This window comes from Penicillium taxi (assembly GCF_028828555.1).
Source record: "Penicillium taxi strain IBT 34144 chromosome Unknown utg000001l_segment0_segment0, whole genome shotgun sequence".
NCBI lineage: Eukaryota > Fungi > Ascomycota > Eurotiomycetes > Eurotiales > Aspergillaceae > Penicillium > Penicillium taxi.
The window spans coordinates 4,795,777-4,821,559 of record NW_026643203.1 but is presented as its reverse complement, the minus strand read 5'-3'; the positions used below and the strand labels follow the sequence as shown (position 1 = coordinate 4,821,559).

Here is a 25,783-nt window from a genome sequence, read left to right as displayed (position 1 = left end):
ACCCTAAAGCAGCAACAGAAACTCCCTTAGGGTGAGGGTGGGTGATTTATGTGAGCATGAGTGAGCACGGGTGAGCAGGGTGGGCTCGGGGTGATTACAGGGTGAGCTCAGGGTGAGCTCGGGGTGATGTCGAGAGGACAAGTGAGCAACACTTACTACTATAAGTAGGGGCTATTCTTTCATTCTAGCATCTTTTTTTCTCTTTACCAAATTGTACTAGATTTGAACTTAAGGGTGAATTTCGAAGATCTCCAGAAAATTGCTCTTGAGCGTGCCACACTTGCCGCATCACGTGGCTTCACGCTTGAGTATGTCAAAGGCCCGATTCCATTTATAGTTAGTCTACTTTAGTCAGCATTGGAATCCCACAATGGGATTCCTCCATTCTACAATCTACACACATACACTCTTTGGTACGCATACTGCGTTCTCATTTGCCCACTAGAATCCACTATTCCTTGGTAGTCGACCTCCATTTGACAAAGTGCAGCACGCTTGGCGGCAATCTTTTGAAGATCTTCGAAATCAGACATCCTTCAAATGTTCAAAATTGACGGAATGAAAAGTATAAAACATCAAATGAAGGGCCCTACCAAGGATTTATGTATTTTTTGGTCTGTAAGGTGAAAAATTCTAGGGCAGGGGCAGGGGTGCTAAGCTCACCCAAGCTCACCCATCCTCACCCACCCTCACCCTAAGGAGAGTTCTATCGCTGCTTTAGGGTGAGCTAAGTGCGAAGGGCTTTTGGACTATTTTCCGCGTTTCATAGGTGGCTTAAGTACGGCTGAGCGGACGGGAAGCCCTGTTCTCCACACCCTGTGGTCGTATGTAGTAGAAAGAAGATAGAAGTAAGCTATAAAGCTACTATAATTAGGTGTGTATCGCCCTGGTGAGCAATGGGAGCAAGGTGAGTGTGTAATAAATAGGGTGAGCCGGGTGAGATCGGATGAGATCAGGATAAGCATCAGAGTGAAACCAAGCTTATGCAGGATGAGTTAACACACTTATCATTATAATATTCTCAACTATATCTTTACACAATTAACGCTCTTCTTGAAGTAATTCGGAATGGCCGTAGGCACGTATAAGACTTCTCTGTAGCTTCGCTGTAAGAATATATGCTTAAGTAGCTTCTCTTGGTTTGTCCGAAGCATTTCCGTAGTTTTTGGAGGAGTATGTTCAATACTAGACGATGATAATGGTGAAGATGGTGTCTGTTCTTCAGGGCGTTTAGCGAGAGGACCTTCAGTAACAATAAGATCAGGTATCGCATCCCATTGACCAGGGTGCTTATTTAAGACCTTATTACTAACGTGTTTCCCGGCTAACCCGTTATCCCTGTTAAGCCGTTATCCCATCAGAATTTCAAAAAACGCATCAATTTCAATTCCATATTTAAGCACAATAACATAATTAAATTGACTTAATAACACGATTCTGACACTTAGTAATATTATGACCTTTCTTATGATACCTTGAGCAATTAATTTAACGTCGGACAGGGGGTAAAACTGGCAATTCAGTCTCAAGAGGGTCATTTTGAGCAACTTCAACACCAGATATATATTTCTCTCCACTACCATTCTCTTCAATCACAGGTTTCTGAATCTCCTTTAAACCTCTTAAACCACATAAATAAGCCAAGTGCTTTTTAGTAGTATTATTCTTTTTCGTCTGTTTCTTATTTTCTTTCTCTAAATGGCCACAGCGATCATGCAGAAAAATATGGCGGTGGACCGTCCGGGTAGTGCGATCGGAGAACGTCTTCCACCTCCTTTTAATAGAAGATGGGATTAATCTAGAGAAGAAGTCTAGAGCAGAATTAAGACGAGATTTAAATTCTTCAAGTCGTTTCAAGTTCCAAGTAGTATTGTCATCGCTATCAGAGCCAGAAGATATCGGACAATCAGAAGGTAATTCTAGATCTGGCAGACATTTAAGCCAAATATTTAGCTTATTGAGCATTTCTGATGGGCTTGGAGGTACTAAACTAGTAGCTTTAAAGCTACTAATTATAATATGTACCTTAAAAGCTCTTTGATATGCATCAGGGAAGATCTGAAGGAACTCATCTTTGTCGATTCTATACCGCATCAACTCCGCAACACGACCGCTATAATATTTTTTTTAGTAGCCTAAAGTAGCCTATATCTAAAGGCTATAAAAGATGTGATATATATAGAGGCATAAATAAAGTAACAATATCATTCTTCTTATAAAGATTGTCGAAAATAGGTGTTGGATGAGAGGATTGCTCATCAAGGATCAGAAGGCAGTTTTACCTCTTCGATTCCTAATATTAGGAATAAGATACATCTTTAACTAACCAACACTAATCAGGTCGTTATTCCGACCATTGGAGCTCTTATTTAAGCTCTAATTAGGCTCCTTTTCCTTAAACCAATGCTCCATAAACACCTTTCCTTTAAAGATAATGTAAGGTGGATGAAATCCGCGATCGGAGGATAAGATTGGCCATATTTTGACACATGGCACAGGTAAGAGCTGCTCTTCTAGATTCCATAGAGAGTAGTCATTCCTCCATCGATCAATCTTCAAATTTAGAAAATATATGTTGAGCTGACCATTTAACAGCTAGTTATTCAACACCCTTCAGCCGATCGACAAAAGTTGAACGTGGGACGCCAAATGACCGTACAACAGCTGCGATAGTAGGGTGTTTGCCATCTCTAAAAGCTTTTAGAGCTAATTCGATACAGTCCTCTTGCTCTATCAAATTTTATTCCATTTCAAGGCGAATTGGTGGCATGGTGTGTGTTTGAAAACATAGGGTCACTACAGAGACTATTTATTTAGATGGGGTAACGGGTTAACCGGGATAACGGGTTAGCCGGGAAACACGTTATCCATAGGATAGATACCACGCTCTTTTAAAGATTCTGGAATGATTTATGGATTAAAGGTCTTTTGTCGTATAGGGCAGATTACCCTTAAAAACCCAGCCTTCGTCATAGGCTCAACAGCCCAATAAGAGATATAATCATTAAGCCTTCGAAAGTGTTGTTTATAGCTTAAAAATGACTTCCCATCAAGTGGCTGGCAAAGATGCGTCGACCCTTCCACCCCGGTAGACTCGGATTTGAGTGGGGCTGTTTTGGCCTATAACCTGAACAAGCTAGGCAGCAGATAGCAGCCTAGACTCTGACAGTGGCTGTCAAAAATCTTGCCATACCTAAAGTATTATAAGGTTCATTCTTCTTCTCTCAAGTTTGGATAGTAGGAGAATTGAAAACTCCTTCCTGACCACTATGGCTGCGCTTCCGGATGAGATTCTTTTTCTCATTCTTGACCAAATTGGCGACAATAAATTACGTCTTGAGCTTCTACTGGTCTGTCGTCGTTGGTACAATCTGCTTTTCTCTAAGGTCTACGAACGCATTGACGTCAAATGTCAACAAATACGTGATCTTCTTTGCTCTGTGCAAAATAATTCAAAAATTGGCACCGCTTTTCGAGAATTATCTTTTGATGAATCTTTCACCGAGGGTTTTGATCCGAATGACATAATGCCTATAGAGATCATGAAGCAAGTTAGTCCCTCCTCAGAGTTTTACAAAGACTGGGAAAGGGATTTGTTTCATGACCATGATTACGGTGCCCATCTCGCACTGCTAGTGCCGTCATTACAATCTGTCAAGGCGCTGAGGCTCACTGGTTATTTATGCTATTCGGAACCATTCTTTGGTTTGCTGGCGCGAGCAGCTGCTCGCGAAAAGCCATTCGACTCAAAGTCCGTGCTACAAAGCCTAGAAAAAGTGGAACTCCGACCCTTACATCTGAAGGCTCACTACGGGAGAAATATCTCACTTTTTTTCTCTTTTCCTGCAATGCGAGTGCTCTCCGTCAGCCAACTGGCCGAAGAAGATATTGAATGGACAAAGTTAAATTATCCAAAACTTGTTCCTGGGTTTTCTAGTATCACTGAACTTCATTTTGAGTACTGTACCGGTTCTAAGGGCATGGCCGAATACATCGAAGCGTGTGCTAACTTGGAGGTCTTCAATTATCAACACCAAGTTCAAGCCATATGGGGAGAAGCCTATCATCGCTTTCGTCCTCTCGCGTTTTATAAACCACTACTCAACCAAAAGAATAGTCTTCGAGTCCTTCGATTAGACAATATTGGAGAATCCGATCCAGATTTTGAGGTTGAATACGATATTGACTTGGATTATGTTAGTTTTGGGTCCCTGACTGAGTTCCGTGTGCTTCGTGAACTTCGGATTCCATTGCGCACGCTGTTACAGTATGATTCAAATAATCGCCCAGCCGTCTCTCTGCTCAAGGTTCTGCCTTCCAGCATCCAAATTCTTCAGCTTGCCAAAGTTTGCGAAGAGGACTTGAAAGTACTAGTAGAAAATCTTCGAGAGGTGCTAGCACGACGAGAGGACCGATTTCCAAACCTTAACAGGCTTGAGATTCAGCCACGCCTATTGGAAAAGGATCCCTCCCGCGTTGTTTACAACCCGCATTGGGAGTGTAGTTGGCATGTATTGAAAATTCCAATATCTTTCAAGGAGGCATTTGCACCGATTCAGTTGCTTTGTGACAGTATAGGAATCGAGTTTGAATTTAATGAACAGGGCCCTCGGCAGTAGAGAGGCTTATATTCCAAAGTTGCAGCCTGTTTATGATTGTGCATAAGTATATGCCGAACTGATGACATAGGCCTCATCATATCAAACAAAGATATGTTATCTCTTGAGATCAAATCGTAGCCTCGCAACACCGAGATAGGAAACTTATTGGCTGTTTCCACTGCACTGCCCGGCTAAGTCCGTTAACTCCAATATAACACATACTACATCAAAGTTTAACATGAGATACTCCACCTTTGCATCACTGCTAACAGTCACATAAATCTGTGAAAATTGTCAGTTTCAGCACGTCTCAAACCATAAAATATCGCAATGAGTACCTCTGCCCCAAGCATTCGAAAAGTCTGAATTGCAGCATGACCCACGCCTCCAGTAGCAGAGTGGATCAGGAATGACTGGCCCTTCTCTACCAAAAAGGCTTTGTCACGGCTTCGTCATAGCCTTGTTAGACCTTCTGACTTTCAGGATATAAAAGGCATGCTATTCCAAGCTTAATGCCATCTTGATCTCACCAACCTGGGCAGTTCATCATCAATCCCTCTAATTCACACAACACAATTGACTCGAACCTTGGATCCTTTGCGAAATATTAAATAAGATGCGCTTCCCTCATATTTTTGTTCTCGCTAGTATTTATGTGCGTAGCTCCTTAGGTGGCACTCTCCAGGTCATCGACTATGGGACCTAGTGCGCGATATGGTCTACAGATAATCATGGGTGCATAGGATACTCTGCATCGTTTGGTGCTATGAAGGGCGACAAATATCCGGGTATGATTTCGGGAGATAGATAGTATAATAACCAATTATTAATAGTTTTATAGACTTAACCGAGGCTGTCGATGGTGCTCAAAAAGATGTCTCTATTCTTACCATGGTCCGTGGAGGCTTATGGTTCAGAAAATGGCGAACCAGCGGCATAGATTCAGGTCGAGACGACCGGTAAAGTCACTTTTATTGATCAAATGGTACGGTGTCAGCTTGCACGCTAAGTGACGGATTCAAAGTTGGCAGCTGGTGCACTTCTGAGGACATTACTAGCTAATATTTGTCCATGAAAAACCAACCATGGAATCTTCCACGTATAGACTTCTGGATACTTCATACTTATCTCTTACTCTTCTATATGCTCCAAATCTCGAGTATCTTCATATTTTTCTTAACATAAGCAAAGCTTATCGCTCGCTTGGATTTCAAGAAAATAATCGAGAGGCGTGGCCTTATCATGCCACATGAGGACTTCGCTATCCTTTTCAGGCACAACTCATAAGATGCTGGCATCTGCGCTGAGCGTACCATGAGCCGAGAAGATGATTCACAAGACAAGAGGTACGCATATTATCAGCGCCTCCTGCAAACCGGACTAGCCCCTCAAGACGCACGGGGGGTCTACCAGCACATAATTCGAGTCTCCGAAACTGACGGCTACCGAAAATTGCAAGACTTGCTTCGCAGGGCTCTTTTCAAAGAGACGAAGAATCCGCTCTTCCAGCCAGTGCTGCATTTGGTCCAGGCAATCTATGGATTTTCTGGACTTTCCGAGTCTGACAAGAGCAGGTTGGCTGAAGAATTCTGCAGTATTCTAGGGACTCGACGTGGTTTTTGAGCCAAGATTGTGTACTTCAACAATCTGGCTAGAGATAAGGACCAAGCGTTACACCGCTTTCACGAACTTGGAAGCTTTGCGAAAGCCCACTTCTGGCTTCGAGTAATCACCATAGAAATCTTGCATCGCTCCAGGGTTACGCAGTTGCTCAGGTTGTGGCTCGGGGATAAGTTTCAGGTGGGGTTTGTTGAAGTGGATGATAGCAAGCATCTTAGTAGGTCGCTTGTGACGCAAGAGGAATTGAAAACAAATGACTAGTTGAAGCGTGAGAGAGGTGTAGAGCTGATTGCAGAAGAGGCCGATTTGTGACTTGGCAACAATGGCACCTTCGCAGCCTCCCTAGAGGTCCTCCTTCGCTACGCACGCACCATAGGGGTCACTCATGATGAAGATCAGGAAGTCAGTGGGGTTAGTCGACTCCCGGGAGACGTGAGACGCATTGCGAATTCTGGATTTGATTGACCATGGCTGTTTCTCTACTAAATACTTGGAGAAAAAAAAATCATTGGCTACCCACTGAGGACTTGACCAGCTCAATTGCCTTCTTGACCAGCTCGCGGTCATCCTTGAATGTCAATTTCTCTAAAACCTCGTCATAGCTGTGAAATTCCACCTCAAACTTATGCTCGTGTTGGCCGACAGGCTCGTCCTCATTGACGGCAGCCACAAACCACCAAATCAGTTTAATTTCATTCTCTCCGATATGTCGTATCTGCATTACGATAGGCTCACAGCAACCTTTGAACAAGCGTGCCTCATCCGGGAGATCCTCTGTCTCGATAGCGGGGCAGACACGTGAAATCAAGTTGACAGGCAACAAGCGGCAAGGTATACCGGTCTCTTCAGTAGTTTCGCGAATCGCAGTGACTGGGCGGGACTCCCTCAGGTTGCGACGGCCCTTGGGGAGGATGTATTCGTCACGATGGAGTAGACGGAGGATGCAGACCTCGCGAGTCGAGAGCCGGAATAGAACGGTGCCGGCACTTTCCACAAGTTTCTCCGCCGCGTACATCTCCGTCTGGAATCGCGAAGCCGCCATGATTAGACCAGCCTCTAATGCCTATTGTCGTTAGCGACACCGATTTGACTAGCCATGATATGTAAAGATCTTACCAGGAGTGTTATGATAGTAAGAAGCGACAGTATCAACCGTGGGTGGCAATGTGATGGAGTTCTGAAGGGAGAGAGCAAGGAGAAAGTTGGGCGAAGAAACTTTTCTTGTTGCGGTGAGATTCGGTGGAAGACAACTTGAGTACCTACAAGAGAACGAGAAGAGAACACTACATGCCACTAGCAACTCGCACCTGCTACAGTCAGTAAATACGAGGATGCAATGCGAAGCTAGAGGCTGTAAGTTATAAACTGTCACTAAAGCCTATTCATTCTAGTTAATTATCATAGTAGTTCTAATTATAATAACAGGTGGAGGATTTCCCGCAACCTGCATGAGCCTGATACAACTTTTCAGCAACTCAAGATTTTTGCCGAAGAGAAAAAATCCTATCATTTTACCTCAAAATGGGAACGAGAAGCCTCTCAATCTATTCGTGAAGTGAAAGATGATTTTCTGAATGTAATCAAATTCACACCTTAAAGTATAGCTTGCTAATACATTTTAGTTCACAAGAACTACTACAATCTTTCAACAATGTTTTATCCATATCGACAGTATTTGGAATGACAATGACGAACCCAAAGAACGCATCGAAAAGTAGTCAGTCGCTTGGGTTACTGACGTAGTTGACTAAGCCTCTTTTCCAATAACTATACTTCATTCTGCTGGATGGCAGATCTGCTCTAAGGGCTTTATACAAAGAACTCAGGATATAATATCTGTTCCTGGCCAGTGGTGCGATCTTCTCTATAGAGAAGAGCAAAACGAGCATTTACAATTCATTTTATTTGCAGACATATATCTGATCACGCTCAATTAATTAATTCTGTTACCAGGGCTTATTGTGAAGAAGAAAAAGCTCCTGTGCTTAACTTCACTTGCGAACAATATGGCATAGACTGCCGCATCGATATTTGCGAATATTCGTACTGTTTGGCTCTAGTGGTTACCAGGTGGATAAACCTTGGCAATGGCTTAACCCCAGATGACCCTCGATGGAAAATTCAGTCTAAGGAAGACTCTGAATCAAAACTTGATCCGCAATATCTTAAAGAGAGTGCTCGACTCTGCTTTGAAGATAAGGCTCCTCCATCACTGAGCTTGAAGGCCTTGCTATCCTGCAATCTTGCCTACCTAAAAGATCAGCAATACAAAAACAATTACGCTTCATTTGGAATCTGGATGGTGGCTAAATCCACCTTATAATTATTGATGTTGTTACTTCTATGCTTTTCAGGAATTTCGGCTCCTTAGCTGATCGGTTCTGAGGCCATGTACCACTTCTCAGTGGCTATGGCTAATACAGCTTGTCATTCATTTGAGCTTCCCGAGGTCGATGTTGCTCTTGCTGTTTTTAGAAATGAAATTCCATTACAATGTAATCGCACTTTTTATCGTTTTTTGTAATCGGTTCTCATCCAAAAACCATACAAACAAAATCCGCAACCCACTCGGAACAATGCAAGATATTCTCTGGCTTATTGCTGCGGGTATTATACTTGTAGTCCTCGGCTTCATCCGAATCGTGATCGCCGCTGGCCCTTCTGTCGCCAAACAAAGCAAGTTTTGGCCCAATATTCAGGGGATTATGCTCATGGCCCTTGTAGGTAGTTCCGAGGTCTCCTTGTAGAAGGATATGCTGACCGCAATGAAGGGTCCCATCGTCGCCGCCCTCGGCATGTCCACCGTCACCGAGACTTTTTTTCAAGTATATGGAATGTGTGTGTGCCAGTAAGTGGCTTTAGACAGATTCCAGATGAAGAAAAGTTAACCCGAAGGCGTTGTTCTAGCCGGCCGTCATGTCGTGCCCGCTCCGGTGCCTCTCTTTTCAATTGGCACGCAGATTTCTTTTCTGATCATTGCATTCTGGTCCGCCATCATTACAACTTTCATCGCCTATTTGACATCGTTAAAGCACCAGGAAGATAAAGAGGGAAAGAAAATACGGTCGTATTTGAAGAAAACATCGAGGTGAAGAAACCCAATGGCGTCAAGAAGGTCAAAAAATGACAACCAAGCGTACCCACAAAGCTCCGGATGATGAGGCTGTTATGGATTCACGTACTCGCAGTGGCAATAAGCAAAAACATAATTTCTGAGGAGTTTATGATTTCAAATGAATACTGATGAATTCTTTCTGCTTCCGTGGTCGATGTGGTTATAGTCTTCTGTTTCGACGCCTTCCAGTCAATAGGTCCACCAAAAAGCGTACACATCATGCCTGTGGAGCTCTTCCTGTCTGGGTGGTCACAATATGAAGCATTGCTCGCCATATTTAATTTCATTCCGGTTCCAGCGCCATATCTAATAGCCAGGAACCGCGTGTGGAACAGGTAAAATATCACTATTTTAGCTGCGAGATGATGCATTGGTCCCGGGTTTTGCAGAAACTGGGCCAATTTTGCTACAGCTTTCGCGATGTCATGGCGAGCGATTGAAGCTGGGTATTGAATCCACTCAACCTTCTCTTGATACAGTGGTCTACACAGTCAAGTATGCCTCTGTCCTCAGCCAGTGAGAGGGCCAAGCGCAGCCAGGTTTCCTATCGTCCTGCTTCCTTTAGTTTAACGCCACTCATAGTGATTATCTATAAGTCTGAATATGGCGGAATAACACCTCCGATGTTTTGATCGCGTTATACGATCGTTTACACGCTTCCAGGACAGAGAACCGAGTTCCCCGCTTCCGACCGATTCGGGAGGGTGCAAAATAGCGTAGATAGATAGAGAATGACTATATCTAGCTATTTAATAGCAAGCCGGGCTCATAACTGTCAATTGAATATGGAAAGCGGTCTGAAATGGTAAAGACGAGGGTATTGTTGTTGGAGAGTGCGTAAGTCATCCATCCGGCAATAACTAGTTAATAGTTAAAGGCTAGACAGCCATTATTTAGTCAGCCACCTTAACCCTGTTCGATTCCCTCCTCTAACCTACCTGCGTGCACGGGTACTACCACATTTCACACCAAATTCTACACCGCGTTTTATCACCCGTACAGGCTATTATACGAGCATTGAATGATTTAAGTTGATTGAGTCATGTAGGGATATCGGAGAATCCTCTGCTACGGAATAATGTAATTCTGGATGCGGATAGTTGATGAGACAGAAGCGGGTATAGTCGAAAAGTTGCCTTTTCTCCAACATTACCCAATGGTATTTCAGAATCCAACAAAATATGCAGTAACCATACATTATCTAGCTTTACTATGTGGCTGTGTGCAGATGCGAAGGCAGCACTGCTTCAGGAAGAATTACCCTATCCAATAGTCATGAAATATTCAAGGATTAGTACAGTAGTCAGGCATTAGCTTAGTCTCACCCTGATGCTCACTCTGATCTTATCCGATCTCACTCAGCTCACCCAGCTCACCCAGCTCACCCGGTGCTTGCTTACTTGGTGCTTACTCGGTGCTCACCCTATCTATTGTGCACTCACCCTGCTCACCAGAGCGATCCACCTGACTATAATAGCTTTATAGCTCACTTTTATTATTACTCTATCACATACGACCACAGGGTGTGGAGAACAGGGCTTCCCGTCCGCTCAGCCGTACTTAAGCCACACGCCGGTCAGTTAGTAGTATGGTGGGTGACCACATGCGAATCCTGACTGTTGTATGTTTTTTTTTCTTTCATTTTAACCTCTGTTTCTTATATTTGAGTGGGAGTAGGTAGGTGACTGAGGTGAGCTTAAGCACCCTGAGACCCCTCATTTAGCTAGTATCCGCAGCCAACTCATCCGATCGTTTTATCTTACATGTACCTACCCCGCTTTTAACGAGAATATAACATAAGATGCAAGTAAATTTGTTCTTTTTTCTGTCGTTATTACCCCTAGCATAGCTTCTGGCAAGTACAGTGGTTGAATTTTAGCATGTCTCCTTTGCTACCTGAACCTTTCGAAATTCCAGAGCTCGCCCACCACAACAGACAGCTACTAAGCACCTGAGTTCAAAGTTGCGTTCTAGTAAACCAATCCCTTGCTGCGATGTCTGACCCCAAGGATTACACTGTCGGATGGATCTGTGCTATTACCGCGGAGTTTACTGCAGAGCAAAACTTTCTTGATGAGAAGCAGCAAGTACCAGAAGGTTTAGCTACAGCTGACCATAATGCCTATGCTGTAGGCCTTATTGGAAAGCATAAGGTTGTTATTGCAGTCTTACCTGACGGGGAGTATGGTATATCTTCTGCAACAGGCGTAGCAAAAGACATGTTGCATAGCTTTCCAAATATCAAGGTCGGTCTGATGGTCGGCATAGGTGGCGGTGCACCAAGCGCAAAACATGATATTCGCCAAGGGGATGTGGTGGTTAGCGCTTCCCGCGATGGGAATGGGGGCGTTTTTGTAAGGGTTAGAGTCCAATGCGGTTGGGCTACCATAAACAAGAGAAGAACTATTATGAGAAGGCTACCAGAGGACGGATGTGTGGGTATGGTATCCCATAGGGCTTGATTCCACTAGGGTAAATTGGGGACAAGAATAACTCTTGAACTCCTTTAAGAGTCCAAAGACCTCAGAGAATTAAATACATCAGGAAGTAGCAAATCTCTAACTAGCTTATCTGGGGAACCCCTGCTTCCCTGACAGCTGGTTCAGCCAGCTTATGTAGAGAGTCCATTGCCTTTCTCAGCCTTCTTGCAACCCACGCCGTTACAGTTTTCCAGTACGACTTTGGTAAAACCATACAAAATCAAAGTTTCCAATCAATAGGAGTTCTCAACCAGTCACCGGTATCCTTGAGAACAGCGCTTAGCGCACTGAAAAGTGACTACGAGATTGATGGGCATCAAATTCAAGAATCTATTGGCAATATCTTGGAGAAGAAGCCACGACTAAGACAAAATTACCAGCGACCGGACCGGAACAGTGATAGGTTATATCGGAGCGAATTTGTCCACCCTGAGAACCATGAAGGCAGCTGTCGAGTGGCGTGTGGAGACATGCTGTCAAGCCTAGTGGAACGGGAAGAACGATCAGAAGGTGTGGATGATCCAACAATTCACTATGGGCTTATTGCGTCCTCAAACCAGTTAATGAAGGACGCCCGGATCTGAGATAGACTTGCTGCGGAAAGAAATGTTCTTTGCTTCGAGATGGAAGCGGCGGGGCTCATGAACCATTTCCCATGTATTGTGATTCGTGGAATCTGCGACTACTCAGACTCACATAAGAACAAAGAGTGGCAAGGGTATGCAGCGATGGTGGCCGCTGCATACGCTAAAGACCTACTCCTTCGGGTCCAACCGAAAAGAATTGAGGCTGAGAAGAGAATTGGTGATACTCTGTCTGATTAGCTTGATATGAAGTAAAACCCTTTATGTAACTCAGTGTTAATCTTGCTATTTTAATAGGTCTCCATACAGTTGCACAGAAGCAGCTTGCGCTACAAGAGAATATATTAAAGCATAAGCTTTCAGAAAAGGAAAAAGAATGTCTTCAGTTGTTTCGCCATCCCACAAATACCGAAGGTGCTGGCTACGAATGGTACAAGAACCGTGTGGAAGCCCGAGTTGAGGGTACCTGCGAGTGGTTCCTTACTCATGGCCATTTCCAGACATGGCTAGAGGAAGATTCAGGACCATTGCTAGTCTCGGCAGATCCCGGCTGCGGGAAATCCGTCTTGGCAAGATACCTTGTTGATGAAATACTGCCGAAGTCATCAATCATCTGCTACTTTTTTTTTAAGGATCAAGATCAGAATACAGTTAGCCAAGTAATTTGCGCTATCCTCCACCAGCTATTCTCGAATAACCTATCTCTGATCAAGCATGCTATAGAGGAATTCCAGAAGAACAGCCAGAGTCTGGTCAAACTGATAGGGCCTCTCTGGAGTATCTTTGAAAAGGCCACGCAAGATCCTCAGGCTGCACCTGTGATCGTTGTTCTAGATGCCCTAGACGAATGCGATGAATCAGAGTTCATGGACCTTATGCTGAACATCAAGCGTCAAGTTCATAGTGTTAAGTCGGATAGCCGGAAACTGAAGTTTCTTCTCACAAGCCGCCCATATAATCGAATAACTGATAAGTTCAGAGATCTTCGAAATGATTTTCCTTTTATCCATATTCCAGGAGAGGAAGAATCAGAAAATATCAGCAAGGAAATTGGTCATGTCATTCAATCCCGAGTCAATCAACTATCAATTGAGAAGGGCCTCTCAGTTGAAATTCAAACTCACTTAGCTCTCAAGTTAAGCAAAGTTGCTCATCGTACATATCTCTGGATATATCCTGTGTTTGAATACCTAGAGCAAAAGAATTTCACAAAGACGATAAAAGGAATCAATCGTATGTTCGAAAGTCTGCCGAAGAATGTCTATGATGCATATGAGCAAATCCTTGCCAAATCAGAAGACCAACTCATGGTTCGCCGGACCTTAAGCATCATACTTGCAGCTGAGCAGCCACTAACTCTTTCTGAAATGAATGTTGCATTAGCTATTGATGATGAGACAAAGTTTTTCAATGACCTTGAACTAGAGAAAGGATTGGACTTTGCATCACGATTAAGAACATCATGTGGGCTGTTTATTTCAATTCATCATGATAGGGTGTATTTCCTCCATCAATCTGCTCGAGAGTTCTTGCTTGCAGATATGCTGTTACCTGCGATCAATGTTTCCGGTTCATTATGGCAGCATTCTTTTACTAGGGAAGACTCACATCGAGTCCTTGTAGAAATCTGTGTGGCCTACCTTGACTTATTCAATAATGAGACAATTCCCACAGAGAGGACGGGCGAAGAAGTTTCCCAAATTGGGAGATATTCTCTCCTAAAATACTCTGTAGTGGAATGGGGTAATCATTATCGCAAAGATTGCATTGGCGCTGATGATAATATCACTTTTGCCGCAATACACATAACTACACCAGATTCAAAGGCCTGGTCAGCCTGGTGCAGATTATTTTGGGGTTCAACAGGGAGAGACCCATCAGAGAAAGTTAGTAGCATTATGATATGTTCGTATATGGGGCTCGGGTCTATTGTCAACCTGCTTGTTGAGAAGGGTGCGGACATTGAGACAGAGGATAAAGATGGCCAGACACCACTATCATGGGCTTCCAAGAACGGACATGAGACTATTGTCAAGCTGCTTCTTGGGAAGGGTGCGGAAATTGAGACGGACGATTTAATTGGCCAGACACCACTATTATGGGCTTCCAAGAACGGACATGAGACTGTTGTTAAGCTGCTTATTAAGAAGGGTGCGGATATTGAGACAAAGGATATTGTCGGTTGACTAGGTTATTACCGAAGCAGACAGCTATTGATATCGTTTCTGTACGTATATAATAGGTGTATGCATATTGGGTAAAAGTGAAGTGTCATTCTAAAATGCTCAGATGAAAGAAGATATAGTAGCTGCCATGCCAAGATCACATGATCTTGGTATGTCAGCTGATATTCGTTCCATGTCAAAGGTCCGATACGGGGTTTATGCTGTACGTAAGCAGGATCCATAATGTGTGTATTTAAGCGGGATTTCATCCCTAGATAGACAATCCAGTTTCGTCAACCAATCTGGTTGGACGGTCAAAAAATCTCATTTGACATTCCAACAGATATAGAATACGGCCAGACACCACTATCATGGGCTTCCAAGAACGGACATGAGACTGTTGTCAAGCTGCTTCTTGAGAAGGGTGCGGACATTAAGACAAAGGATAAATATGGCCGGACACCACTATCATGGGCTTCCGAGAACGGACATGAGACTATTTTTAAGCTGCTTCTTGAGAAGCGTGCGGACATTGAGACAAGGATATAGAATACGATTTCAGAATGCACGTAAAAAGGAAGCGAGAGCATTGAATAAAAAGAATGTCTTCAAACTCGAAAAACGAAGCGCAATTCAAGAAGCGATGATTCAGTTCCGCAGACCTCGCTCTGCATTTGCACAGATTCCAAATTTGTCTACGACGCGAGAAAAGTGTCATATGATTAACATCATGACTGCTAAGTAGAGGATAAGATATTGGCTAACGCATTGAACTGTAGGTGCTTGTGTTAAAACAAGTCCTTTTTCAGCATGATTATATGCTTGAACAACTAGTCGGGATTTTTCAGTGTCATTAAAATCTTGTTCAACGTGCGTCGTACGTACGTAGTCGTTGAAATGTTGAGAGTTCATTCTTGCAGCTATTCTGACTAGCAGTGCCTTCGCGACCCACACACATGTTCCGAATTTGGAAATAGACAGAATGAGTCCCCCTTTCCACCTAATCATAGATGGGCTTTACAGGTAGGAAGAGCATTAGAATCCTTGCACGACAAGTAACGAACTCACCTTGATATCAAGCCCTCTAATACTGTTTTAGATAGAGAGGGAAATGCCTTCCTCATCGATATCAGTGGAACAGGAGGTTACACATGGGAGTGGCTTTCGCCAGAGATGAGGACATTTATTGAGGAAGACCCGGACAAAGCCCCATCGGACGCGCTCTTTGCTACACGGATCGCTACGGACTGTTGGGCTTATGGGCAACTACTTTTGATCATTGCTAAGGGAAGTGAACCAGGCAACGCAGGCGAAAAGCTACAAGTTATCTCTAGAGATTTAACAAAGGCAAACTCTGAAGTGCGCATTACGTTGCGCAATACGCTCGCAATGCTAGAAGGGAATCAGCCGTAAATAAGAACATTCAAATATTTTTCCTGTAGACTCTGCGGCGAATTATTAGGGTAGCATTCTGGAAAACGTTCGGGATATATAACAATAAAAACAATTGGTTATACATCAATGTGATCGCTCTGACTTGATGTCCTACACTCCTATCATTCCTCAAATTATTTTTCAATTTCTTCACTTTTATCATCCACAATACTCAGTTGGGCGTCACTAAAGCGCCTGCGAGTAGTAGGACTTTGGCAGATAGTTTCAGATCCAGACTCAGATTACCACTTTCGTTTCCGAGTAACACAGTTTGATTTGGGTTCTTCAATTGAGTGTGCATCGTAAGTGGCGCCGGAGGTGCGAGGTGTTAAGGTACAGCCTTTCTCTATAGCATGGATGCGGACAGAAAATAGCGGTTGAAGAATCCACAGATTTTAAGTGTAGGTCGATGTGATTTAAAAGAGTTGCTTTTGTTAGCCACTACTGAAATCTTTCGTCCGGCTTCTTGCAATTATCGCCTAAGCAAAATGGGCAGAATCCGGGAAACACAGGAGTATAACGGAATTTCAATATGCCACATCGTGGGTAGAGTTTATCGAGGTGACACTTGCAATGATTTATCCAGCTCTGCTCGCCACAAAATATCTCAGCACAGACATAACAGAACTGAACGAAACCACGCTTCACACGTCGATGAGCTCGCTTATTATTCCTATAAAGCTGCTAGTATGGTGCTCCATTCAAACTTTTCCTATAGCATTGTAGGATGTGCTTTGCTTTCGCATCTAGCGGGATGCTATAATCTGTTAATATCTTCTCTTATCAACTTATTGATTAGGCCATATACAGTGTCATAGACTTCGAACATGTTGGACATCGCCCGTTGATAGGCGATATACCGGGGTAGTAAACGACTCGGTCTGTAGATTTGCAAAGCGATACCATATCTTCTAAGCACTGTCGGCCAATTTCGCTGTCTAATGTTGTCATTTTGAATAAACTCTCGCTTAGTCGGGAACGCTCTGGGATATATCTTCTGTAGATCTCGAATAGAGGTGTTGTATCGCGTTCTGAAAAGTTATTTCCAGCAACATACTCATCATATGAGGTATCCCACCACTTTTGAACAAATTGAGTTTTGTACACCTGCAGCGCCCTCGCTTTCTTACTATAAAGTTTAGAGCGTTCAATGGCGACTTCTTTATAGGCTTCGGGTTTGCCCATAATTTTTTTTGTCAGAGTAGCGATTCTCTGATTCAACTCAACTATTTCGCCTTTACCATCGAATTCCTCAATAGCAGCCGCATCGAGCTTAAGTAGGACATTCGGGTCTCTACGGTGTGCCATGCTCAACTCGATTTCTTGGACCTTATAGTCGGGCTCCATATCATAATATAAGGCCTATACATCCAGAGCTTTCAGTGGAGACTGATATTTAAGGTAGATATCATGGCTCGTATAGTTAAGTGCCTGACCGCGAGTGGCCTAAGATGCCTTAGCTAAAATTTATGAGTGACTTAAACAATTGTAACGGCGCGGGGTACAACAAGAGGGACTAGATAGGGAGCCGCTAGAAGGCTGAGAAGGGGAATGGGCTCTCTACACAAGTTGGCTGACTAGCGGTCAGGGATCCGCAGAGTCGGTGAGCCAATCTGAGGATCGGCCTTGAGATGATAATGAATACCGATCTCAGGAGGCCCCGACGATCACTGGGGAAACAGGGATTCCCCGGGTGATGCCACTTCCTGATGTACTTAATTCCCTAAGGTCTTCGAACTCTTGAAGGACTTCAAGAGTTGTTCTTGTTCCTAATTTATTCTAGTGGAATTGAGCCCTATGGGATACCACACACACACACACACACACACACACACACACACACCCTGTCCTCTGGTAACCTTCTCATAATAGTTCTTCTCTTGTTTACGGTAGCCCAACCGCATTGGACTCTAACCCTTACAGTAGGGCTAGTATATTCTATATACGATCCGGGCATACTTACTTATATATAGCTACCCCGAGTGCGTGGCCTATATAACAGTGTTCCGTCTATAATGACGGTGAGTAGATCTAAACTTTTGTCATCGTCTTATAATGAATGGATCTCTAGCGGGTCGACCCGAACCGAGCCCCGCTCATTATGGAAAACGGTGGCGCCAAGCTATTATCCCGAGTATACAGGCGGCGGGAAGGGCAACGGCGGCTGGAGGAACAGCTGGGGCGACTGGGGGCACTTGGGCGGCTGGGGGTATTTTTGTTCCATCATGTTCTGATTTTTCAATACAAAAAATGAAAGTAAAGAAAGAAATGTAGACGGTTGTTTATTTCTACCTCTAAACTAAGCTAACCATAAATATACGGACTAGTGTATAATTTTGATCCCCAATTAAAACCCCACAGCTTAAAATCTTTTCCCCACTTCAGCACACATATCATCTTTCTCTACTTTTCGCAATGATCTACCCTGATGATAGATTTTCTGCCTTGATGGAGTAGAGTTTGGTGAACTATGTAAGCAGCAGGTCTGGGATTGGGATCAACTACGAATGATCATAGTCCAGGGAGATCTTGGCTTTATGCCAAGCGGGGAAAATGTGCAAGTGTCAAAGGACCAATTCCAAGTTAAGTTTAGTGTATTATTAGTCAGCTCTCATACGTTCTTTACTGCAGCAAATTTTACTGCTGCGAATACACACATATATATTTGTCTACTCTGTTCCTATTTCAGTTCCCATTCGACAGTTCTTTACTCCAGTAGATTTTACTGCAGCGAATACACACACACATATTTTGACTACTCTGTTCCTATTTGCTCGCACGAATCCACTATTCAGTTCTCATTCGACAGCAAGCCTTGGTAGCTGCAAAATTTGCTGATCTTCTTTCACCGAAGATTGTTTCAATCACTGTCGATAATGATGGGCTTCTCATTGGAGTGTCGTCAGATCTAGAAGAAGATCAGGATGATGACTTAAGTGACATGTTCATTCCATATACCCCCTTCTCGCTCTGTCCATCACTAGTAGATTGCCCTATCATCTACCGATTTCAAATTCAAGAACTTGATTGGCTTGCACCAGGTGTCGATCTTGTATCCTACGCTGGTCAGGATTTTGTCTTCAAATTCAACCCTATCGGTAAACCCATGCCACATGACAGGGCTTGGAAGGAGATAAACTTACTGAGCAAACTACCACACCATCCCAATATTTTGCCCCTTAGTCATGTTGTTCTCGAAGATATGGAGTCTAGAGTTATTGGATTCACAACTAGGTACATCCCGGGTGGAACACTCCACAAGACAAATCCGAAACAACTATTTCGATTCGAATGGCTACAACAGCTTACCCAGGTGGTGGATTTCCTGAATTTCGAATTAGGGATCATGCACCAGGATATTGCACCTCGAAATTTACTTATCGATTCTAAAGAAAAAAAGATCTTTCTCTTCGATTTCAATATCGCTGCCAATGGAAAGGATTCTATGATGGTCATGATGATGCCTTAAGTCTTTATATCACACTTTATGAGATCATTACAGATGACACGCATTTTTCGGAAATTCCTCATTGGGACCGGAACTGGGATATGATGAAGACTGCCGATTGGACTTGTCGCCGTGAACTAGACTCAGACGTATCAAAGTTCCGCGAATTTTTGGATTCCTGGATAGCTATGAGATCTGACAGAGTTATGGAAAGATATCTTGATGCACCAATCCAGCTTGCATGGCCGCCCCGCCCAATCCCACCAGAATACAGCGAGCCCGGTCCCTACGGCGGTCAGCGTGACTGGCGCACGGTTCGCGAAGCTCTGAAATTAGGTCAATATTGCTATAGTTGGACAAGGCTGCCACAAAGCAAACTTTTGGAAGAAGATCAAGAAGACGCCAAAGAAGAAGCCAAGAAGAAAGCGGAGAGTCATTCTGACTCACTTGGAACCTCCAACCCTTATTAGACCTGTTATTGGTTCGTGATAGTACGATTACCTGGCGATGGAAATTCCAAATCATCTTGATTATGGTAAGACCATAGAATGAGCGTATGATGAATGAAGATTCTCGGATTGAATTGAACATATAGTTCGTAGTCTATTATCTTGAGCGTCATCTCTTTAATATCCCTACAAATGAAATAAACATGAAAGTTCTTGTCGGAACGTGGATATTGCAATCATGCAATACCATAAAGCCGGAACGGAACAAACAGACCCCCGAGTCACGGGGGAACGACTATATTGCATATAATGTTCTCTTCTTATTCTTGTGTATCCTGGTACTTAAGCGTGAAGCCACGTGATGCGGCAAGTGTAGCACGCTCAAGAGCAATTTTCTGGAGATCTTCGAAATTCATCCTCAAAGTTCAAATCTAGTACACTTTGGTAAAAAAAAAAGATGCTAGAGTGAAAGAAAAGCCCCTATTTATAGCAGTAAGTGTTGCTCACTTGTCCTCGCCCAACCTCACCCTGCTCACCCATGCTCACCCAAATCACCCACCCTCACCCTAAGGGAGATTCTGTTGCTGCTTTAGGGTGAGCCGGGTGCGAGGGACTCACCCAAGTATTCAGCGCGTTCTACATGTGGCTTAAGTACGGCTGAGCGGACGGGAAGCCCTGTTCTCCACACCCTATGGTCGTATATGCTAATTCGGTAGAGAAATGGAAATATAGAGCTATAGTAAGAAGTCACTGAGATACCTTTTCGTCCAAGCAGCTGTAACTGATAAATCTTTTATTGATTCAATACTGAGGCTACGTCGTGAGATTAGACGATACCAGAGCTATGAAATTTTTTTGAGATGCTCAATTCCGCTGTAGGACGCAGACACGCTGAGAAAGAGTCGACAGGTGAATTTTTATTTAATGATTAATTCTGAACTAGGTCGAAAAGCCGTTGAAATGAATTTGGAACCATTTTATAAGGGCTTTGTTTGATATTCATATCCATATACACAGAATATGACGTGGAGGGATTTATATCGCTGATCCTGAAGGTGAGAAGGGGAAATCTTGCATCAACTACCACAATCAGCCTGCCCTTCGACATCATTTGCATGATATGAATGGTCTAAATAAAGCCATTTGGCTAAATCAAATGTCTAAGAGAAAGAGGAACTTTAACCAAATTCAATGCACCCAACCTAGAGCCAGAGCAACCTAGAGCCAGAGGAAAATTGGCCCAAGAAATTTCGCTTTTCCGACAACGACAAAATTGGTTCGCAAAGATCATCTCACGGAGAAATTACCGGAAAGGCCCTGGTAAGACTTTTCCTTACGGAAGAGGAGCTAGATAAGTGTTCGCTCTGCAAAATTGAGAAAGACACCAAACAAACTGGAGTATCGCCGTGAAACTAGATCTTGACCTTCCATTTCCATCTCCAATCCAACACTGCCCAGCGAGACAATACTACACTAACCAGCCCCACGAATAAAATAGCAGAATAAAAGCCAATGAGAATCCGAGGTGTGGTCGATTGAAGCAACTTACCCCCCACAGGTACTGTGAGAAGGACTCCAAAGGCGGCAACGACATAAATCGTCCCATAGAATCGACCATACTCTTCTGTTTTGCAGAGTTGTCCAGCACAAACCGGGGCCAAGGAAAGCCATCCACCAGAACCAAACCCAAATATCGCGACCACGATATAGAAAGTTGCCTCGTCATGAGATCCATATGGGAGCCAAATGCCCGCCATGATGATCAAGGTGGCACAGACCATAGAAAACAGAATATTGAATCTTCCTACCTGATCGGCGGCAAATCCTGGTAGAATTCTCCCTAGAATACTCATACCATTTAACACTGTGAGAGAATAATATTGAACATTTTCATCAAATCCTGCATAGCGAACATACGTGGGAAGTAGTGCGGCGCAACCGAATATAATAAACTCGAATGAGAACACAGCAGCTGCAAGAAAGCAAAGCCGAGGTGAAGCCAAAGCTCGAAGGTCAATAGTCACCATGCTATTGCTATTAATCGGGAGTCTTGCCTTGATCAGGTACACTCCAACCGTATAGCTCCCAAGAGCCATAAAAGCAATTATCCGAATTGACCATAGCCAGTCATACTTCCGATAGAGTGTTCGAAGGACCAAAGGAATAGTAGCTCCACCGGCGGATGATCCTGCCATACAAATGCCAGATGCTAAGCCACGGCGCCGATAGAACCAGTGGCTAAGAACGGAAATTGAAACGGTAGTAATGATGGCAGATGAAACGCCCCCAAGGACTCCAAGGCAAAGCATAAAATGCCAGTACTTTGTGCACTCTGCCAACAGCATATAGGACGCAAAACTGGCGATGCTGCCGCAGATTATCAGTACTCGTGGGCCGTAACGATCGAAGAGCGGCCCGACTTGAACTCCTAGGAATAAAGTCAAGAAAACAAGCACTGCTGTGATCCACCCGACATCGCTGATATTGTAGTCGGCCAATTGATGAGTGCTTATATAGTCCTGAACAGATCCGACTACAGAAGATCAGAAATATTTTCAAAAATGACGACTTTAGGTAGTTTCCTACCAGCAGTCTGAAAGCCAAAGGAAGGAAACATCATCAGGAATGAACCAAGCAAGCAAGACCAGGCGGCCCAGCTATGCTCTGGAAAGTCACCTCTTTCATTGCCCTCTCCACGCTCCCCATGGTGCTCAGATTCGGTAGTAGTCCTGACGGCGATATTCAGATGGCTGATCGGCAAACGAGGCTCGGGGACGACTGATCGGCGCATGATGATTTCGTGTCTTTATTCAAACTGCAACGAACATCAGTTGGACACATTCAAATTATCTACAGGAATTTGACCCCACAAGGTTTTTGGCGTCCACAGAGCCGGGAGAAACCGTGCAAACGTTGATAGTACTCTATTACTCGCTAAACTTTTGGGGTCTTTGCCTCGACTATATATGATGTGGTGTATCGAAATACTCAATAAACGAATCAAAAACACAACCAAAAATATCGTGATGATTCATAGGAGGAAGATTGCGGGAAAGCATTAGTGGTTCTGCCATCCGCAGGGCGTGCCATCTACTATGTACTCCGTATCTACACTTCAATTCCAAAATAGGCTTAGTATGTTTAGAAAAGTGGGGTGCACGGGCGCCCAGAGATTGAATAGAACAAAAGTCCACACAATCCTGAATGATCTAAGATAAGTGTCGGTATACCATATTGGTCCCAGGGTGCTTAAGTTCACTCAAATATAAAAAACAGAGGTTCAAATGAAAGAAAAAAAACCAAAAAAAAAAACATACAACAGTCAGGATTCGCATGTGGTCACCCACCATACTACTAACTGACCGGCGTGTGGCTTAAGTACGGCTGAGCGGACGGGAAGCCCTGTTCTCCACACCCTGTGGTCGTATGTGGTAGATTGCCAATAAAAGTAAGCTATAAAGCTACTATAATTGGGTGTTCAGCGCCCTGGTGATCAATGGGTGAGCAAGGTGAGTGCGCAATAGACAGGGTGAGCGCCGGGTTAGCTGGGTGAGATCGGATGAGATCAGGATATAGTAAATCACATACGAGCGGCGCACACATGCGAGTGGCGCAACCAGGACACCATAATAAACTCGAACAAATTGAATATCATATCTCAATAACCACCCGTTGAAATGACTTCAACTCTTGTCGGAACATGGATATTGCAATCGTGCAATACCATAAACCCGGAACGGAACAAACAGACCCCCGAGTCACGGGGGAACAACTATATTAGGAACTCAAGTAGCTACATGAATCGAACACATTTCACACCACTTTGCACAACGTATATACTAAGAATCTAGGACGAACCATGCCCTTTTCTAGTGTATATAGTGTAATATGTGAACCCTGTCCTTTCAACGTAGTTGATCGACACTTATATTATTAGGATTAAAGATAAATCCTGGGAGCTGTGGAGTAGGGTCGTAGACATTATGGCTTAGTGGATGACAGCCATTATGAAGATGTATGTATAGCAGGATTAAAAGCTTAGTGATACGGGATTAATTTTCCGGCTCATAAGGTTTATCAGCAAGGCAGAGAAATCGGTTAGACCAAGATACGCCAGAGAAACTAGACATGTCAGGTAAGGGTGTAGAGGTATGTAAATAACTGTCACGAAAGCTTTGATCGACAGACGCCCATTTTTCAATTAGAGCCCATCGCTGGGCTCTGTCGTCCTCTGGGCTAGGAAGGGGAGTATAAGATTCCTATTAGATCTATATTAGTATGACAAGTATTATTATGTCTACCTAGGTAGAGCTTATACCTTCACAAACTGGCACCAGCCTTTGATTTCTTGTGTTATTTGCACGTGATCATAATCTCTATCGTGTAGATGAATGGTGGATGGAATCCCACCAGGCCATAGCTGTGTAGGTGACAGAACTGTTTGAGTCATATCGCGGAAATAACTCGGCACGACCGAGTAGTTCCAACCCTGGAAGGTTATAGGTATTTATCTCCCTGGTAAACTATTGATTGAAGAGTTTTTCAAGGAGCGCCCGGCCCAGCACACCGATGTGGATTTCCTGGTTAGTTCGAAAAATACAAAGTAGCGCATACGGACGTTATGTTGGTGGGATTTGAAGTTTTACAGTGCGATAACTGTGACGCGAACTAGTTATAGATCTCAATTGACGGCGTTAAACTATATAGTGGGCATATAAGCTACATGGAATCAAGAAAATACATGATCCTGAGAGGAAGGAGTAAGACCAGTAATGTTACGGGATGAATGCAGGAATTTGTACGCTGTAAAGATCCGATTGATAATCAAGAAGAATTAACTAAGGAAGGGAAAGGGGTCCTGGGGACCAGATGCTCTTATGGCTCGTCCGGCTCCGCACGGATGCGAGGAGCGCAGTCTCTCCAGAGACTGGGCATTTCATCGGGTATCGACCCGTTACAAGTAACAGGGTTCAGAAAATGTAAGCGCAAGATTCGTGAAGGTATCAAGGGCCAAGGCTGCACATCTATAAAAACCACCTCTAACAATGGGGGCTAAAAGACATAACTATAAAAAGATCTTGAGATCTGTCATACTGACTATGCTGGAAAGATTCTGGAATCTTTTTCAAGGCTCGGTCGTAGAGGCCGGGGTGCTAGAGGTGTATAGACTAGCCGTGTGTAGAGTAGAGTAGAGTAAGAGTAGCAAAAAACAAAAATAAAAACATACAACAGTCAGGATTCGCATGTGGTCACCCACCATACTACTAACTGACCGGCGTGTGGCTTAAGTACGGCTGAGCGGACGGGAAGCCCTGTTCTCCACACCCTGTGGTCGTATGTGATAGATTGCCAATAAAAGTAAGCTATAAAGCTACTATAATTGGGTGTGTATCGCCCTGGTGAGCAATGGGTGAGCAAGGTGAGTGTGTAATAGACAAGGTGAGCGCTGGGTGAGCCGGGTGAGCCGGGTGAGCCGGGTGAGATCGGATGAGCCGGGTGAGATCGGATGAGATCAGGAGCATCCATCTATTTCATCACTAAGCCAAACTGGCCTGTTACCAACCTTCTGGAAAAGTTTATTCGAGATCTTTTCCTACCTATGGATCCAAGGTGGAAACAATATTTTCTTACCATAAAAAGAGTTGTATTAATTGGTCGAATATAAGAAATAATACAGAGCATCTCCTAATTTCACTGCTGCTCTTTAGCAAAATTATTTTCTTAGTTCCCTTCGAGGGCTTTTCGAAATCACACTAGAAACATAATCGCTAGGAAACTATCTTCAGTTCCAGCGTACGTTCTGGTTCTTGTTATAAGAGGTTCGCCAACTCTTCTTGAAAAAAACCCCAGGATATGACTCCAGAAAGTGATACCCGTGGAATTACTG

General features: G+C 43.7%; 9 protein-coding genes across 9 annotated transcripts; 6 read left to right on the top strand and 3 right to left on the bottom strand.

Moving 5' to 3' along the window:
- Positions 1 to 3,269: 3,269 nt before the first annotated feature.
- N7495_001730 (uncharacterized protein) lies at positions 3,270 to 4,619 on the top strand (the record flags this gene model as incomplete). Its single annotated transcript, XM_057204400.1, has 1 exon — positions 3,270 to 4,619. One exon carries the CDS (start codon positions 3,270 to 3,272, stop codon positions 4,617 to 4,619), a length of 1,350 nt encoding a protein of 449 aa, XP_057068473.1.
- A 1,296-nt stretch (positions 4,620 to 5,915) lies between these two features.
- Positions 5,916 to 6,224, top strand: N7495_001729 (uncharacterized protein; the record flags this gene model as incomplete). The annotated part of the gene is made up of 1 exon (XM_057204399.1): positions 5,916 to 6,224. One exon carries the CDS (start codon positions 5,916 to 5,918, stop codon positions 6,222 to 6,224), a length of 309 nt encoding a protein of 102 aa, XP_057068472.1.
- A 48-nt stretch (positions 6,225 to 6,272) lies between these two features.
- On the bottom strand, positions 6,273 to 7,263 carry N7495_001728 (putative NUDIX domain; the record flags this gene model as incomplete). Its single annotated transcript, XM_057204398.1, has 2 exons — positions 6,273 to 6,563; positions 6,742 to 7,263. 2 exons carry the CDS (start codon positions 7,261 to 7,263, stop codon positions 6,273 to 6,275), a joined length of 813 nt encoding a protein of 270 aa, XP_057068471.1.
- Positions 7,264 to 11,330: 4,067 nt separating this feature from the next.
- On the top strand, positions 11,331 to 12,400 carry N7495_001727 (uncharacterized protein; the record flags this gene model as incomplete). Its single annotated transcript, XM_057204397.1, has 2 exons — positions 11,331 to 11,690; positions 11,903 to 12,400. 2 exons carry the CDS (start codon positions 11,331 to 11,333, stop codon positions 12,398 to 12,400), a joined length of 858 nt encoding a protein of 285 aa, XP_057068470.1.
- A 39-nt stretch (positions 12,401 to 12,439) lies between these two features.
- Positions 12,440 to 15,114, top strand: N7495_001726 (ankyrin repeat domain-containing protein; the record flags this gene model as incomplete). The annotated part of the gene is made up of 3 exons (XM_057204396.1): positions 12,440 to 12,620; positions 12,698 to 14,452; positions 14,915 to 15,114. 3 exons carry the CDS (start codon positions 12,440 to 12,442, stop codon positions 15,112 to 15,114), a joined length of 2,136 nt encoding a protein of 711 aa, XP_057068469.1.
- A 461-nt stretch (positions 15,115 to 15,575) lies between these two features.
- N7495_001725 (uncharacterized protein) lies at positions 15,576 to 15,978 on the top strand (the record flags this gene model as incomplete). Its single annotated transcript, XM_057204395.1, has 2 exons — positions 15,576 to 15,588; positions 15,665 to 15,978. The coding sequence occupies 2 exons, from the start codon at positions 15,576 to 15,578 to the stop codon at positions 15,976 to 15,978; spliced, it is 327 nt and encodes a 108-aa protein (XP_057068468.1).
- Positions 15,979 to 16,794: 816 nt separating this feature from the next.
- Positions 16,795 to 17,346, bottom strand: N7495_001724 (uncharacterized protein; the record flags this gene model as incomplete). The annotated part of the gene is made up of 1 exon (XM_057204394.1): positions 16,795 to 17,346. One exon carries the CDS (start codon positions 17,344 to 17,346, stop codon positions 16,795 to 16,797), a length of 552 nt encoding a protein of 183 aa, XP_057068467.1.
- Positions 17,347 to 18,940: 1,594 nt separating this feature from the next.
- On the top strand, positions 18,941 to 19,917 carry N7495_001723 (uncharacterized protein; the record flags this gene model as incomplete). Its single annotated transcript, XM_057204393.1, has 2 exons — positions 18,941 to 19,450; positions 19,558 to 19,917. The coding sequence occupies 2 exons, from the start codon at positions 18,941 to 18,943 to the stop codon at positions 19,915 to 19,917; spliced, it is 870 nt and encodes a 289-aa protein (XP_057068466.1).
- A 1,391-nt stretch (positions 19,918 to 21,308) lies between these two features.
- N7495_001722 (putative MFS monocarboxylate transporter) lies at positions 21,309 to 22,687 on the bottom strand (the record flags this gene model as incomplete). The annotated part of the gene is made up of 2 exons (XM_057204392.1): positions 21,309 to 22,429; positions 22,483 to 22,687. 2 exons carry the CDS (start codon positions 22,685 to 22,687, stop codon positions 21,309 to 21,311), a joined length of 1,326 nt encoding a protein of 441 aa, XP_057068465.1.
- Positions 22,688 to 25,783: the final 3,096 nt, after the last annotated feature.